The 18,590-nt window shown below is 40.8% G+C and overlaps 1 protein-coding gene across 1 annotated transcript in view; it reads left to right on the top strand.

Annotated features, from left to right (window-relative positions):
* Positions 1 to 6,809: 6,809 nt before the first annotated feature.
* LOC134212940 (glutamate receptor ionotropic, NMDA 2B) overlaps positions 6,810 to 18,590 on the top strand; it is a 34,623-nt gene continuing 22,842 nt past the window's right edge. Inside the window, exon 1 of the mRNA XM_062691305.1 lies at positions 6,810 to 7,319. Coding sequence (XP_062547289.1) covers positions 6,932 to 7,319 — 388 coding nt within the window. The 5' untranslated portion in view covers positions 6,810 to 6,931. The remainder of the gene's footprint in view (positions 7,320 to 18,590) is intronic.

Below are 18,590 nucleotides of genomic sequence, written 5' to 3'. Positions count from 1 at the left end.
GTGTAGCAAGCAGAGTGTAAAATAATCGAAAATTTTTGGTGACGTGCACCTCTCTTCACTGGTCAGCTCACTTCCAGACACATTCATAGTCGGCTCCAGACTGTCAATATTCGATTGAATATTAGTCATTGAATATTTATGTACGTTCTACAAATTGATAAATTATCTGAAATCTGAACAAGTTTGGAGTGAGTACAGTAGTTTATCATATAGAACTGAATCCGATTTTCATCCACGAGGCACTTTCAATGGTAAACAGCAATATAAACAATGCTAATAATTTTTTTTCCTACACACAGTAAGCACACTCAGTGACAAACGAATGAATGAGTTAGTGGAGTAGTCGTCTGACTATGTCATTCTATGTTTTGAATAATCTTGCGATGTTTGTCAAAATTCGGACTGAAGTTGCATCATGAAGATGAATATTTTAAGCTCTGGTAGCAAGTACAATGCATATACTGTACTCAAAGAGCCGAAAATGATTCCCACCCTGAAGCATCTTAGGCCGCACCGAGAATTGAATTCGCAACCTCCGGATCGGCAATCATACACTTTTGCTCGCATGGCTTACTTAATACTCATCGCCTTGTGCCACACTCAAAAAGAAGGGAGATGCATTCGGGGAATTGTTACATCTGGGGAAATGTTGCATCTGGGGAATTGTTACATTCGGGGAGTTGTTACATTCGGGGAATTGTTATTCGGGGAAATTGCATTCGGGGAATTGTTATTCGGGGAATTGTCGTACAATCGTGGCAAACGAAGATGGCGGTATGGTGATGGACCTGGAAGAACGCGCGCAGGACATAATCTTACCGGCTCCGAATCTCCAGGAAATCCAGGAGGAGATTGGCCGGCTGAAGAACAACAAAGCCCCTGGGGTTGACCAACTACCAGGAGAGCTATTTAAACACGGTGGTGAGGCACTGGCTAGAGCGCTGCACTGGGTCATTACCAAGATTTGGGAGGAAGAAGTTGTGCCGCAGGAGTGGATGGAAGGTGTCGTGTGTCCCATCTACAAAAAGGGCGATAAGCTGGATTGTAGCAACTACCGCGCAATCACATTGCTGAACGCCGCCTACTCTACTCTCCCAAATTTTATGCCGTCGACTAGCACCAATTGCAAGGGAGTTCGTGGGGCAGTACCAGGCGGGTTTTATGGGCGAACGCTCCACCACGGACCAGGTGTTCACCATTCGCCAAGTACTGCAGAAATGCCGCGAATACAACGTACCCTCACATCTAGACCAACATTTGAAAAGGGCGTAACAGCCAAAATTTATTCTTTCTGATTCCTCATCTACATATAAAGCTATTTATGTAGACGAAGAATCAGAAGGAATAAATTTTGGCTGTTACGCCCTTTTCAAATGTTGGTCTAGACATCATCTATTCATCGACTTCAAAGCCGCATATGAGACAATCGATCGGGACCAGCTATGGCAGCTAATGCACGAAAACGGATTTCCGATTTTGAAATTAATATGAATTTAATATTATGAATCACTATTAATATGAAAAATAATATGAATAATTTGAAAATAATATGAAATTAATATGAAAAATCATAAATGAATCAATTACGCTAAACATGCTGGTTCTCTACCATTACCTGAGCTCTAGCGCCAGTGCAGGACTTTGCCACAGACTACTACTACTTGTTGTGTTAGTATCAATGTCAGCACTAAATAAAAGAATCAAAAAAAGTAATCTATGCTTACAACCAAAAATAATGAAGCTTCTGGAATATGTCTTCGAAGATCCATTAATTGCGTATCGTAAAAAAAATGGCATTTTTATCCTCCCCTTCCCCTCTCCTCTATATTACTCTTTTTGTACGAAGAATTTTGAATCAGAATAATATTTTTTATGGATCGTCACACTTCAGGCCAGGGATGGAAAAAATCAAGTTTTCAAAAAATCGAGGATGATCAAAACTCTCCCGCGATCTTACTATTAAATTAATTATCCAGTGATAAAACTCGCCATCGATTAAGAATCGTTTGAAAATCGTATCTTGATTTGAAGCATTCACCGTTACATTTTGAACTCTTTTTCCTTACTACTATGAAACCATTACGCCAAATAGAAAATATAACGGGACTGTTGACAATTAGCTGATATTAGATTAATGATTGAATAAAAAATCTGTGTTTATTATTGTAATAATATTCATAAGTTTTCATATCCTGACCTTAAGTTTGCACTGCCGTATAGGATGGTCGAACAAACACACACATATGTATAGCTAGCATAGAACTGCGTCACTCTATTTCATAAATCAGTTCAGTTCAAATTGTACTACCCTGCTGTACGCACGTCGAAAATAAAGTTGACCCATACTTAAAACAATTATCGTTTGAGTACAAAATTTGAGAAGTTGTCGCCGGCGACAACTCGCCTACAGTTTTCACGTGAGAAGTTTTCCCATGGAAATTGCAATCATTGTCGTCTGATAATGATTCAGCACAACACTGTTACAGGCAACTGCCTCTCCCACTCCAAGTTTTACGTAATTTACAAATATATGCCCTTTTTTTTTTTTTTTATTTTATTTACGTGGTTTTAATAAATATATGCCCTAATATAATGAGTTATACTTTCGAATAAGTGAAGAGGTCAATACCCTCGAGAATCGGTAGCAAGTCGACGCCATCTATATTGACTTCACCAAAGCGTTGGATCGAGTGCCGCATTTATTGGCTGTTGATAAATTGGACAGAATGGGCCTAAGGGTGGTCGGTATTGGCCATTTTTGTCAAATACCTGTGTTCGGTATTTGATGGAGTCAATACCGGTAATACCGGTATAATACCGGTTTTGTGAAAATTTCAGGTTGTAAAAGAAAAACTTTGGTTTGGAGTTTTGGATGGAAAACATTTTTTGTTGACAAACTTCAAATGTTAAAATCATTGCTTGTTGAGCTGGGCAATGCGAAACTTAAGTAGACATTACGTACTGAGCGACTCATCTCCCAATCCGCATTGGATTTTGTTAGCAATGTTGCCAACTACTGAGAATGCCCTCTCTGGTTCAACCGAAGTAGGACGAATGGTTCCAAGACCATCGAAAATCAGTGTCAAATACTTGCCCAATTCATAGTAGGAGAATTCCTTACGGATTGTATGCAAGGATCCTGGCGTATTTGCCACCAGCAACGCTACAGTCTCTTCACAAGTTTTTCTTTAACCGATAAACCAGAAGAATATCCATAGAGGCATCTTCTTCGTATCGATCGTCAGGTATGGTCGTTGTCTTAGTTACAATGATCGCATCAGGAATGATTAGACCCTTCAAGGTCCTATACGCTTGCTTAATCAAAGTAGCTCTGGATGCCTCGAAGAAAATGCCAAAATCGTTTCTGATTAATCGCTTCAGGGCAGAATTATTGGAAAACGCAAAAATATCGGCGTATTTTTATCATCTCTCTTGGATTCATTACCCTAAAGCATCGAAAACGTGGCGGAAATATCTGTGGCTAGATTTGATAATAGTTCCAACGTAAAATGGAACGCCACGTCGGCTTCATATAGAGGGCAGGACTCACAGTACAGTAGCTCCACAACAGCTTGAACAGGTTCGGGCTTGAATTATTTCAGCGTACCTTACCTAACTCAAATTCTTTTCCGAATTCAGAACGGACATATTTTTGCAGATAATCGTTTTTCACAGGTGATCTCTGGAAAAGCATTATTACGGCTCGTACATTTTTTACAATTTCATACATTGCGAGAAAATTCTCAACGATATCAACAATGTCCATTTAAGAAAACGTCATTCGTACACTTGTCATAAGACGAGTTTGTACAATCCCATTGAATTCCACCACTTAATTGTATCTTGACAGATACGTATTTCGACCTCAACAGTAAGGCCGTCTTCAGTGTCTCGTACTTGACTCGACAGTTTGGCAGATGGCTAAGAGAATGAAGCAACAGATATGATTAATGACGATGTTTATCGATTTTTTGTTGTAGTGTATTAGTGTATATTTGCCCCATCTATGCTGGATTTCCTGTTTATATGGGACTGATATGCGATTACAGGCAGTTGAAGTGATATAAGTAGATGGAAATTATTCGAGATTTTTGATACTGATAGCAACATTTGAAATACCGAAAATACCGGTATTTTTCTTCTCTAATACCGGTATTTTCGGTACCCAAAATTGGCCGGTAATACCGGTATTACCGGTTTCGGTACTACCGGTTAGACCACCCTAGGGCCTACCCACCTGGCTGACTCGTTGGATATATTCCTACCTAATTGAGGGTAAAGCCTACGTGCGCATTAACGGAACCTGCTCCGATCCCTTCGCTATCTCTTCCGGCGTTCCACAAGGAAGTCACCTAGGTCCACTCATATTTGTGCTTTTTGTAAATGATCTTTGCACTACAATTAAATCCCCGAAAGCGATGTTCGCTGATGACTTGAAATTCTTTCGAGTTGTGTCATCATTGGTAGAATGCTGTGCTCTCCAAGCTGACGTCGACGCATTGGTAAACTGGTGCAAATTAAATGGAATGGAAATCAACGTTAAAAAATGCAATGTGATATCGTTCAGTAGATCGAGAAGTCCGTCTGTCTTCGATTATAATATGTCTGCCGCCAGTATCACAAGAGTCAGCACCGTCAAGGATCTTGGCGTCCAGCTAGATTCTAGGCTCAACTTCAATTTGCACATAACTACAACAACCGCCAAGGCGTATGCAATGCTTGGATTTATAAAACGGAACGCTCAGGAGTTTGAAGATATATACTGCTTAAAATCTCTCTACTGTGCCCTGGTCCGCAGTACACTGGAATACGCTGTCCTCGTGTGGGCTCCATATCATGTGGTGCAGAGTAATCGGATCGAGCGAATTCAACGAAATTTCATTCGATTTGCGCTTCGTCGACTCCCGTGGAGTGACCCCGTCCGCCTTCCACAATATGAGCATCGCTGTGGATTAATTCATCTGTCATCTCTGGCTAGCAGGAGAATCCTTCTTCAACGGTTGTACGTATTCGATATCCTGTCTCATAACATTGACTGTCCGACGCTGCTGAGTAATGTCAACATCAACGTTCCAGCGTGATCAACCCGCCATACAGATTTCCTACGTCTTCCAGCACACCGCACCGTTTTTGGACAAAATAACCCGTTTGATATTTGTTGTCGACGTTTTAATGAAGTGTATGTTTATTTTAATTATAACATGACCAAGTGTGTGTTTAAAAGTAGTATAATTAGTTAGTAGTATCTGTCTGTACGATAAGTTCGAAGACAAGTAATAAATAAATAAATAAATAAATAAATAAACCCCCTACAACCCAAATTTTTGTTTTCGCTCATTGTATTCTAATGATTTTTTTTACATTTTACCCCTTAAATTTACATTTGTATATACAAACCTTGCAAATACCAAAAAGAATCGATTATTAACAAAAATCTTTCAAATCGGTCAATCCGTTCGCTAGTTAAATCGTCAGGAAGGAAATTTCAACTCATTTTTATTATATAGAGAAGATGACAAAATAAGATGCAAAAGTAAGCCAAATGATCAATTTAACTAATTTCGGTTATCCCCGATGAAATAATTCCAAAATTGACCATTCAAATTCATTAGGAATTAATTCTGGAAGTCCAACTGCTAGTTTTACGTAAATGTCAGATAAAATTGCAATGCTTGCCTCTAAACGTGTAAAAAAATCTTGTTGGCCTATTTCAAAATGTGGTAAACTGCCTGGGAAAATCAGGTAATCTAACTTACTTTAGCGCTTGGGCCTAATGAACGATTTTTCGCATCTACATTTTTCTACGGATGCCCCCCACTGTGTCCATCATCGTTCCGCTCAAGGGAGAGGGAGCGGTTCGGTGAAGGTGGTTTCGTTACGACTGTTGCTAGCTTTGAGGCGCTTTTCCCTTCGCTGTATGGGTACTGGGCGCGAGTTATGGGTCCACATTATGTTCGGTCGTCGGATGCTGGATGCTGATGCTGCATTCGGAGAGTAGTAGTTTACACTCTTGCTCTCGCTGGCCTGTTGGCGCTGTTAGCGATACTTGACGTTACATAATTTATCTTTTCGCTTCGTCGAAGGACCTTCTTGGCGCTCCTGCAGACGGCGATGGGATTGCACAGCAAATAAAGGCGAAGACGAGAGACGCTGCTGGCCGTTCTCTGTCGTGCATCTCGCGCGGTGCTTTGACTTGGTTCGTCCTAGAGGAAAGACATTTTTGACAACCAACTGATAAGGGAGAGGCCGTCATCGTCGTTTGACGACGGAATCGTGTATATGCAAGTACATCGCTATACACGGGACGACGAGTGTGTGTGGTATGCTTTGAGGCGTTTGCACAGTGTCTTTTCTCAAAGCAGCAGTATTTTAGGCGATGGAAAGCAGGTGGCGTGTGAGACATATCTGACTTTTCGGAGCCGAGAGACACGACGACGACGACGGCGAGTTATCGAAGAAGGAACACTATCGCGCAACCAACGGTACAAGGAAACCCGAGAAGGGCAAACGAGAAGGAGAAATTTTCGCCTTTCAACTTTCTTTTCTCAAGTACACAAAAGAAGATTTTCCTTTTCTCGTGCGAAATTGTGCAGAAAATCTCGAAAAGAAGCATTTTTGTAGTTCCGTTTACGCCTGAAGTCATCGGGGAGTGTTTTCCACCGAGTGTGGTTAGTGCAAAATGGTTGTGAAAATTGTAATCGCAGTGTAGTGAGGATCCATCGTCAACAGCAGTAGCAAATAGCCTACTTCTAGGGGAAGGGAAGTGCAGCCAAGATGAATTTATAAGTGAAAAAGGAAATACGCCCATTTCTGATATTTCCGTTTTTTGCCTATCTCCTCACGGGCGGATGCTGAATGCTGGTGTCGGATGCAAATATAGGTGCCGTTGTGTTGTGTATCGGTGAAAATTGGAATCAAATTAGCAGCGAAAATGAATTTATTGGTTGCTTCCGTGGTGTTGCTGTTCGGTTGCCTAATATCGGGCGTAGAGCAGAAAAGCTACAAAGCAACAACGAACCGAGGCAGTGGCATCAGCATAGGTGGCAGCAGCAGCAAAGGCGCTGGCGATAGTAAAAACAGTGGTGGCAGTGGGACCACTTCCGGAGCGGGCCCAACCCGTATCACACGGAATCAGCTGAACGTCGGCCTGCTGGTTCCGCACACCAATTTCGGTCGACGGGACTATCTGCGTTCGATCAATACCGCCGTGATTGGTTTGCAGAAGGGGCGTGGACCAAAGCTGACCTTTCTGAAGGACCATGAATTTCAAACAAGCAACATACACTTTGACATGATGTCGCTCACGCCAAGCCCCACAGGTAGGTCATTTCGGCGTTCAATCGCGGGTTGAAGGTTGCACTTTTACATGCTTCATTAACCACCATTATTCCCCGCCATCCATTGCTGCCTCTTCCTACCCGTTTCCTGAAACTCCACCTCTCCCAGCGCATCTGTTTTCCACATAACTTGTCAACACATGCTCCCCGATTCCCCTCAATGCATACGTCCCTTACCGCCCCCCTCAGCCTGTGCTTCCGTGCCTCATCTGGGATCCATCTTCGCTCGTCACGAGAATAATTACTCTAATTTAACCTCCCCTCGCTGCGTCCCTTCCGTGTGACCCTTATCAATCTACGGCTCCCTTCCTCCATCGCGATCACACAAAACTAAAAGATTATTAAAAACGGCGGAACAGCACAGGTATGCCTGTCTATGCTTCGTGCACAATGGCGTAGCTAAATGGGGAATATTTATCCCCGTGCTCGCTTCGCCGTCATTATAGAGTTCAACACTAGCCATTGTGAAATGGGCGGGTGTGTGGGGACGAGGAAAAAGCGATGGCAATATTTGGTGTATAGAACAAATATCGGTGTTCGTGATGAGACTTAACGACGGTTTCTCACCACCAACTCAGCGCTGTTCTATGTCGTCTTATTATCGGGTTAATAAATTTTGATTCAAATATAGGGCTGTTACAATTACGCGGAATTTGCGATTTTCGGGGATTAAAACAGATACTTTATGGTTTTGGAGCTTCGTGGCAAATGAGTATATACATACAAATGTAATGCAGTAGTGAACGCACTATAGGATTCATCCTAGACGATTTAAAATGATCATCACTGATGTTTAGAGATGGAGGAAATCATCGCCAGGGGTTTCTCGGAGTGGCGTGGAAAATATTTCTAGACCAACATTTGAAAAGGGCGTAACAGCCAAAATTTATTCCCTCTGATTTTTCCTCCACATATATAGCCATATATGTAGACGAAGAATCAGAAGGAATAATTTTTGGCTGTTACGCTCTTTTCAAATGTTGGTCTAGATTTCAGTCTATAGCAAACCTGGAAAAAAACATGCTCATTGGTTAATTATAAATTCAATGGTCCCTTCTTGGAAAAAATATTTCAAAAATGATGGCAATGCATTTTAATCATGCTTATGCTCATTTTAAAAATGATCGAAAAAATGCGATCTATTCCCCTAAAGAGCTTTTTTGGCCTTTCTAATAAGATTTTTTCAACATATTTTATAATGCACGAAAAAGGCATATCATCAGTGCTAGGTGTATAAATTGGGTTTTTACCTTTCTCGTACAACAAAGTTGTACCGAAAGGCTATATGATTGCTCCAAAAAAGTACTTTTGATAAAGGGCCGGGAAACCCATAGTGTTATATACCGATCGACTCAGATCGACGAACTGAGGTGATGTCTGTATGTGTTTTTTTTTCTTCCTAGGCAATGGAGGGGGAGTCTGCTCAACAGACATCCTGGGTTGTCCATGCAGGAAGTGCGGGGTTAGGGATTACCTCTTACAGCAAACGAAGGAGACAGGACTACATCCCCGACCCGTTAAACCGTTTCTATTGCCGCCAAGCCCATCGTCTCTTCGGTACAACCAGAAAGTAATGCTTCAAAGGGGGGCCAGTGCACAACGCACCCTCGAGGTTAGCTGCGTGTCCTTGCAGCATCGAACATCGTAACTCGCTGTTTTTAGAAGAACACCATGGTATCGTGCCAGTGCATTGCCGGCCTTCCAGGTGGCCTTACCACGCCCTATGTCCTCGGAAGGTGGGAAGGGTCGACTTCGCGCCTGCTTCCCTCTGCACACTGGTATCAAGCATGATGATGCCGCGGGCACCCCAAATTGACCTCTCTGCGATAGGGTCTATTCGCCAACAAACAGAGGGACTTGCCGACGCGGTACCTACGCCTGCCCTGGTTGCCTGCCGAACTAGGTTGTCCGGAGTAGTGTCCAGACCACATGTGGCAAGCATGTGGTCACGCATTGCGCGAAAACATGGGCACCCGAACAACACGTGTTCCGCCGTTTCCTCAAAACCTGCGCACACCAAACACTCGGGCGAGGCCGAGCAATCCAGCTGCGTTACCTGCACTATGTTTTTGCAGCACGCTTAAACGCCGGGCACTTCGAAATCCCCATGGGATGCTTGCTGTTCACAGCTTTGCTGGAACAAATCGAACAATTGGGAGGGTTCGTGCAGCATTGTGCCTTATGTCCCTCCAATCCGCAGCGTCGGTAGATATTGCTTCTGTTAGGGCCTTTGCAGTCCCATTGCTTGTGCCCCGATTCCAGGCACTTGAAGCAAACATCGGGTTGCTTGTTATGCCCACAGGGCAAACCGACCATCCCACCTTGACGCTCCCTAACTTGACTACCTTGGAGGCGTCCGCTGCAGATAGCCGAATCAATGCTACCTGCGTCCCTGCCGGACCTTTCCGTAGCCAAATGGCTATGGTGGGCGTCTCCATTTCCCATTGTCGCTGCAGTGCCGTGACCACTTGACCAGCTCTTCGACTTCGGTGATCTCGTCCAGGTCTTTAACCCTTAGATTCACCTCCGTTGTGAGTGCCCTCACCTTGACCGTCTCGCCTAGGACTTCCTCCGCCAACTTCTTGTAGGCGGCGCCCTTTTGCGAGACGCCCCGCTTCAGCTCGAGGATCATCTCGCCCATCCGGGTACGTCTTATTCGACGTTATTTGACGTCACTCCTCATCGCCTTCAAGACGTCCGAGTACTTAGCCTCGTCCGTCTTGATGACTAGGGCATCGCCCCTGGAGCGATTGGCGCCTACCCTAGACTTCTTGCTACCCTCATTCGCCTGGGCCTTCTTTTCGGCCCTTGACGTCTTCGGTTTCCTCTTGTTCTTGACCAGGGTCCAGGAGGCGTCATTCCCCTCTATTTCCCTGGTCTGGGGCGGCTGAGAGTTCTCAGCCTGCCGTAACCCCTTACCACCGTCTTTCCTGGGTGGACGGACCTTTCCAGGTCCTTCCTCTCCCGGTTTGGGAGGTACCTAGCCGGGGTTCAGCTCCGTTGGAGCACGTCACTCCAGACGTGCCCGCGAATACTTGAGCCTCAGTCTGGGTAGACTTTGGCACCACCGTCTTCGCTGGCACGCCCTCGGTCGATTCGACCTTGCCCGAGTCCGCGAATCCTTGGGCCTCAGTCTGGGTAGACCTCGACTCCACGGATTTCACGGGTTTACACTTGGCCGTCCCGACCGCCCTCTCCAGCTTGGCGTCCAACATTGACTTTCGAAGTTTCAGCAAGCTCCTCTTGAGGTCCTTACTGATATTATGCTTCGATGACGCAAAGTCGATGATGACGTCCAGCTGTTCCGTCGCCACCTCGAAGGCCGAAAGCCCATCGCGTTTGCGGTTCATCGCCTTCACAAGCCATGGGCCGTCTATAACCTCTACCGGCGTAGCCTGGGAGATGGTTAAGTAACCCACGCTGGCGCTGCGCACCGAGCTGCCGACTTTTGCTTCTGGCCTCCTAGGCGGAGACCTGAACAACCCACCTCTTGCGAAGGGGTTGTCGCCTACACTACTACCACTAATTGAAGAATTGACTTGGTTTTCCATTTTGGTCCCACGAGTTGCTCGGGAAAAGAGGTCCAGCACGCCAGAGCCCAGCATGACGCGGTAAGGGACAATTACTGTGCAGGGTGCCCAGGTATCCCACAGGCTCCGTTAAAGGCCTAGCTCATTATTTCACCCCTGGCCATGCATCCCTTGGCACGGATCGCTTAACGCCTTGGGATTAGGGGTTAGGGACGATGGTCGCTGGCGGTCGATAGTCATCGGAAGACCCGTGGAAGCGTAAGATTGGAACTTGTGAGGACCAGAGCTGTGTAGGTCGCTCCTTCCCAGATGTCAACTCACCATTTCGCAGCCCCTATGTGTGTATGTATGTGTGTGTATGTGTGCATGTGTACAAATTTTGTAGACACACTCTTTGGAACTTCGCATTATTCGATTTACAACAAGTTGCATTCGACGGGGAATGCGGTCCCAATGTTTGCTATTGGAAATTCCCCCCGGAAAACTGGATACTGAAGACTCTTAATTGACTCTCAATTGATCAGATTTCGAAAAGGTTTTTATGTTGATCAATAATATGAACTTCAATGCATGTTCAAATGTGGTTTAAAGTCAATTTTCAAACTTTTATAACATTTATAAAAAAATATTGAAAATTTATTATATATTTTATTCCTCCGTGTTTTCGCTCGTATACCTTTGAAGAGTGATATAGTTGCAGTTTAGTATTTTTCTTCAACTAACCTTATTCAATAGAAGGTTATAGTGATGAATGTTACACACAAAAATATTTATCCAACTTATTACATGGAAAATAAAAAATTAACTCTAAAAATTTCAAGAATGTAATAAGTCAGCATTAAATAGGAATTTTCAAACTCTAAATAAGTTTAAAAATTCAAAAAAGATTGCTAGATTCAGAAAAGTATTTTGATTGGATAAAAAACCTGAAAAACAAAATTCTAAAATATCCACACTTTGAAAAAATTGATAATCGATGAAAATTGATAAAATCGCGAATTAAAAATTGTTAATGCCCAAATCGTGTTTAGATCGATTTTAGAAAGCAAAATAGTGATTTTGAGCGGGAACAAAAATTTGGGTTCTAGAGGGTTAAGGGCAAGCCTGCCGGAATCCAAAACTAAATTCCCTCGTGTTTTCAAAGTCACTCAATACGGATGCAACGCATAACTGTCATTTTCATTATTTAACGCAATCTTGTAACACAAACTCGTCTTATGACAAGTGAACAGAAGACCACAGTTTTTCTCCTTTCCTCCGTCACAGACAGACGAAAAAAAAATTAAAAAAAAACGAAATGTGCTCAGTACCTTTCAACATCATTTATTGACATTTGTGTTGCGAAAAACGCGAGGAGAAGGCTAGGACGTTTTGTGGCAGACATTTTGGACTGTATTGCGGTTGTCCTTAATCGAATCTGGTTTGAGTGCATTTTATTTGCGGGCTTGGTAGTCATATGGCTACTGCTTCTGCCTCATACGCAGGAGGTCGTGGGTTAAATCCCAGGTCCGTTCCATTCTCCTACTTTGTATCTTTCTCTTTATTTCTCATGTTCTAACAATCGCTAGAACTGTAAATGGACTTCCATACTGTCTCCGTTACTATTCCTATACCTTCAACTTGAGTATTCTAACAGTAATCTGCTAGAATCGGAAATGAACTTATATAGCTCGTTTCCTACATCCAATTAGAAATTCCATCAGTTACCTTCTCCTATCTATCACATTGGCAGCTCGTTCACCAAGACGGACCTCTGCCTCTCCAACCTAACCCATAAATTCCAACAAATTCCGCATGAACTCGTGGCAAGTGCAGAGGTATATTCGGCTTGCAGTGGGCAGTGATTGCATCATCATTTCCCCCCTTCCACATTGACTTGCATTCTGACGTGGCATGCGCCAGTATGACCTAACAAATGAGATCACCAGTACTTGTACATTGAAGATGTGTGCTAGTCCCAAGCAAACATCTGTTGGTTCCCTGTGCAAGAACAGCAAATCTGGTCATAATGGAGTTGCAACTACGAGCAGTCAATCAAGCTCAAGCTCAAGCTCAAGCTCTGGTTTGAGTGAGTAAGATTTGAGTAAGATTTCTCATGCATTTTCATGATTTATGCACAAGGCTTTCAATATCAGTTTAGCAGTTTTTGAAACTTTTAGGATGTGGAATGCATTTCATACATTTTGTCTCAATTAATACAAGTATACATGGGTTTCTTAATATTTATAAGAGCTGCTTGATATATCGCAACTTGTATTTGAATGCCTGACATAAAAAAAATTAAATCGTAAGTCGTGAACTTTTAACTAAATGATAAAATCTCAGGGTTAAGCTTGTTTTTTAGGCTTACGATAAGACTTTTAGTTATTGCAGAGTATTATGAAATAATAATAAGATTCTTTTCTAGATATTCGAAACTGACCATTGAAAAGATATTTGAGAAAGTATTTATTAGATTCCAGAAGAGATTTCTGTAGAAAAATATGAAGCGATTGTTATAATGTTTTCTGATTCGAAGTGTGATTCATAAATCTAAAATATTTTTCTATTACTTCAAAAACAGTGTTGGGATTGATATTTCTGAGATATTTTAAAGATCCGGAAGGTATCTATGAGTAAATCTTAGAATAGTTTAACTATTTTAGAAATGACTATTCTTTCTTATTCCACAACATAATTTAAATCTGTTCTTCGAAGATATAGGGGCCGAATTATATTGAATCTGGAAAACTAGTCTTCTGGACTTGTAAGGACACTCCACTGGAAATCTGGAAATGAATTTGCGAGTTTTGCGACGTATATAAATAATATCCAATTGACACAAATTTCTAACATCTATTTTGGGAAGGTTTTCAAAAGAATTATCGTTTAAACTAAAGCCGAATTAACGTGCATGCAAATCTGGGACCAGTTATCGCCCACGATTTCCGTATGTTTGTGATCGAAAAATGTATAAACTTTTTGAACGCGACTGCAGTTGGCAACCTCGTAGAACAGAAGCGTAATATTTATTTATTTAAATAATTTTATCTCTGATCTTGGTGTAATTATTTATCCAGAATGTAATCATTCTTCAAAAGAAATACGATTGATGGAAATTTAAATCTGAACATTTTGCGATAAGTTCGATACATTGCCGAACAAATTATCATAAAATTCGTAAGATTATGCCAACATTCAAAATCTGAATGCAGAAATATTGTTACGGTTTTAAAAAAAATCATTGATCTCAGAATAGATCCATGCAAAATTCTGTGCCTTGTTGAAAGTTGTGTTACGGTTTGTTTTATTTTGTTCGAATAATTATTAATTTTCGATTGAGTCTGTGTCATTTGTGTTAGATTTCGTCAGTTTTGTTAGTTGAGTCTGTGTCTGGAATCGAGAAGAAAGCCTCAATTTAGGCAATAAAATGTTAAGTAGTGAGTATTTATTACTTGGACTTATGCGATCAATTGAATTACGCTATCAGTAACGCTTTTGAAAATGCTGGGGATAGCTCGGGAAAGAAGTGTAATCTTTTTGCAGATTTTTTCCAGAAAGTCTATTCTACATTTTCTGAAAATGATCGTGACCGCGACTATTTTGCATTTATCCCAGACTTTTCAAATTATATTGGAGTGAATCAACTATATGTCCAAGACATTTTGCAGGCCCTACAAAGTTTAGATGCTTCAAAAGGTCCTGGTCCTGATGGAATCCATTTTATATTAATGAAAACCCTAGCAGTGGAACTAACCGCTCTATTATTTTGGCTATTTAATATGTCACTTGAATTAGGAAAATTTACAAATATATGTAAAAACTTATTTTTAATACCTATTTTCAAATCTAAAAAAATATTAGACATACGTAATTATCATGGAATAGCCACTATCTCTTGCAGTCCAAAACTTTTTGGGGCCATAGTAAACGAATAATTATTCAAACAAGTAAAAAACCGAATTACAGACGCACAGCATTGCAGGGCGTTCAAGTTCAACTAATCTTCTTGAATTTGTTGATTACACGCTTAATGCAATGGATCAAGGAAACCACGTTGAAGCTCTTAATACGGACTTTAGTAAAGCATTTGATCGCATAGATATACCTATGCTTCTATTCAAATGGAAAAAAATGGAATTGAGCCGGGACTAATTAAATGGCTTGAATCCTACTTACCTGATCGCCAATTGACTATAAAATTTTACAACAATAGATCAAAACCCATTCAAGCCACTTCCGGTGTCCCCCAGGGGATGTAATGTTAGGCCTGGATGCAACGTTGGCTCATCACGCAAATTAACCCTCTACAACCCAAATTTTTGTTTTCGCTCAAAATCACTGTTTTGCTTTCTAAAATCGATCTAAACACGGTTTGGGCATTGAAAAATTTTAATTCGCACTTTTATCGGTTTCACACTTTGATTTTTCAGAATTTTGTTTTCAAGTTTTTTATCCAATCAAATAGTTTCTTGAATCTATTGACCTTTTTTGATTTTTCAACATAGAGTTTGAAAATTCTTATCCAATGCTGACTTATTGCCTTTTTAAATTATCAGAGTTTTTTTTTATTTTCCGTGTAACGAATTGGATAAATATTTTAGCGTGTAAAATTCACCACTATAACCTTCTGTTGAATAAGGTTTGTTGTAGAAAAATACTAAATTATATATTTTAATTTTTTATAATTTTTTTTATAAACAATATTTTTTATAAATGTGTAGAACTTTGAAAATTGACTTTAAACCACATTTAAACATGCATTGAAGTCTATATTATTGATCAACACCAAAAACTTTTCGAAGTCTGATCAATTTAAAATTACAAAAAAAAAAAATCAAAATACCCCGTCTAAAGGAACTAGAGGGTTAATCAATAATTCAACAATAATACATCGTTTTGTAGAAAGATATTTATCAATGCTTCTTTGAATTTTTTAAGCTTTTTTTTAACACACATATTTCATTAAGTTCAACACGGGATTCTTTGAAAAAGTGTATCAAGCCCAATAAAGTAGTTTTTGGAATGGACTTACTTATTTTCGCACATTAGATGAACGGATAACAATCACACTATTTTAGCATTCATATTAAATTCACTATTTTCATTAGTCGTGTCACTACGATTATCCAAAAAAAAATTTAACAACATTAGAACACTCGTTGCCAAAATTCGGCTGATGATTTTCATTTGAAGCAGTGAATAATTGCCTACCTTAACCCATTGGACATTGTCCTGATGATGGGTGACATCGCACCCGAAACCGGTCAACAGATAAGGTAAATTTTAACTTGTTGACGATTGTAAGAACTATAATGCTACGTTTAGACAAGACAAGTGATTTGAGCAAGTCGCTTGAATCGAATGCGAACTGAACGTGTAAACACCTTAATTCAATTCACTTGAACGAAAAGAAAGTTGAACATGTTCAACTTTTGGCAAGTCAATTGAATTCAACTGAGTTGTTCAATTCACTTGCCCTGTCAAAACGTAGCATAAGTGTTATGTCTTGTCTCGCGTCGCGTTTCTTATGAGTGTAGTGTCGTTCTTACGTTAAGCACAAACCATAAAATTTGTCATTGAAACAGTATAGAAGTAATTTTCAGCAAGACGTATGAAAATTTGATATATACTTATGAGAAAGAGTTGTCCATAAATAACTATTTACAAGTTACATTTTCAAAACTATGTGTTATGTTCAATGTAGTTGTTTTCCGAATTAATCAACAATAGTTGAATTTACCGAAAACATGCAAACGCAATGCTCTTTGTATCTGAGTGTAGTGTAATCAGTGTTGTAAAATGTCATTTGCATTTTTTTTCATAATTTTCCCAGAACTTTTTTCAGTAGTTGGCTATCAATTATCAAGTATGGCGAACTTATAGCGCTTAAATATGGCTACAACTTTGTCTAACAAGAAATTGCTGTAAATATGTAATCTGGGGCGTGGGAGGCAAAATGTCATTCAAATGACATTATGTCAAATGACACGTGACATTTTGGAGAGATTTCACACTCTAGCCTCAGATGTTATATTTAGAGTAATGTACATTTGGACAAAAATATAGCACTACTCAAGCGTTATGCGTGCATCTAAAATTTTGAAGTAAATTTGGCTTCCGAAGAAAGTTATGAACAAATAAGTCAAATGACATGCAGATGACATTTTACAAGCCTGAGTGTAATTGAATGATACTGTGGCATAAAATATCTACAATACCGCGTGGAGTAGATGTATTGTACTTCGAAAACAATATTTCGATTAGGTAAATTTTGTTGATGGCCTATGTTGCTGAAATTCGTAAAAAGATCTTTTTGAATGTTGTTGATATTTCTGTTGAAAAATTTAAGTTCTGCGTGAAAAGACACCCGCGTTCAAGTGTTTCTTGCTCTGCGTTGGTGGGACGCCCGCAAGAAAAATGGTGTTATTGTATTGTATTATATCGGAATAATCACAATTCTGCGTGGTGGGACGCTCGCATTTAATATATTCTTCCTCTGCGCTGGTGGGACGCCCGCATTCAGTAGATTCTTCCTCTGCGTTGGTGGAACGCCCGCAAGAAGAACGGTGTTATTTTGGATCAGAATGATCACAATTCAGCGTGATGGGACGCCCGCATTCAGTAGATTCTTCCCCTGCATTGGTGGGACGCCCACAAGAAGAATAGTGTTATTGTGGATCGGAATGATCACAATTCTGCGTGGTGGGACGCTCGCATTCAATGTATTCTTCCTCTGCGTTGGTGGGACGCCCGCATTCAGTACTCTTTCTCTGCGTTGGTGGAACGTCCACAAGAAGAACGGTGTTATTTTGGATAGGAATGATCACAATTCTGCGTGGTGGGACACCCGCATTCAGTAGATTCTTCCTATGCGCAGGTAGGACGCCCGCAAGAAGAACGGTGTTATTGTGGATCGGAATGATCACAATTCAGCGCAGTGGGACGCCCGCATTCAGTAGATTCTTTCTCTGCGTGGGTGGGACGCCCGCAAGAATTATGATTTTATCGTGGATTCGTAAGGTGCTCTTGGAGATTGATTGCATTCAGAAAAGATATCCTCCCATGGTTAAGAACAGTTTGTCGATACTATTCCGGTTCGGTTTAGTATTTATTGCTGGTTGTTTGACATTTATATCTACACATTGAAATAGACGTGTGCTCAAAGAAAGTAAAGGTAGTATTAGTACTGATGATTTGTACTGGTAGCGAAGGGGGGTTATTAAAAATGGTGTTTCCATTGCGATTTACCACTGCACAGGAATGTCTTGGGAATGATTTTCCATATTTAGGTTGGGCAGTCCATAGTGTTTTTCAATTACGAAATTAGACGCTCGCTGTACAATAAGGCGCCGGAAGTGATCGTTTGATTCAAGATGCCTTTTTATCATAGTGAGAGAGTAACCTCATCATTAATAATGTGTCGGTAAATTTACAATGTTATGAAAACGAAGGGAAAGTGGTTACCTCCAATACATTTTTCAAATCATTATCTTCCACATAATGTACATATTCACATATAAGTTTTCATAACATTGTAAATTGATGTCCAAGTCGGGTGGTTTAATCCCCGGAATATAGACCATTAACTTTGATTGGACTGATGTCGATAAAGTAATTTTGTTCCGATGCCAGCCGTTTTTTTTTAAGAAGAGGGGAGATGTGTGGCGTTGGACAGGCCTATAACAATGAACAAGTCTAATATACTGTTCCTCAGTCACAGACTGGGTGCTGCGGATAGAGC

The sequence above is a fragment of the Armigeres subalbatus genome, chromosome 1 (genome assembly GCF_024139115.2).
Source record: "Armigeres subalbatus isolate Guangzhou_Male chromosome 1, GZ_Asu_2, whole genome shotgun sequence".
In the NCBI taxonomy this organism is placed as follows: domain Eukaryota; kingdom Metazoa; phylum Arthropoda; class Insecta; order Diptera; family Culicidae; genus Armigeres; species Armigeres subalbatus.
The sequence above is the reverse complement of the archived record's forward strand: the minus strand, read 5'-3'. Positions and strand labels throughout refer to the sequence as shown.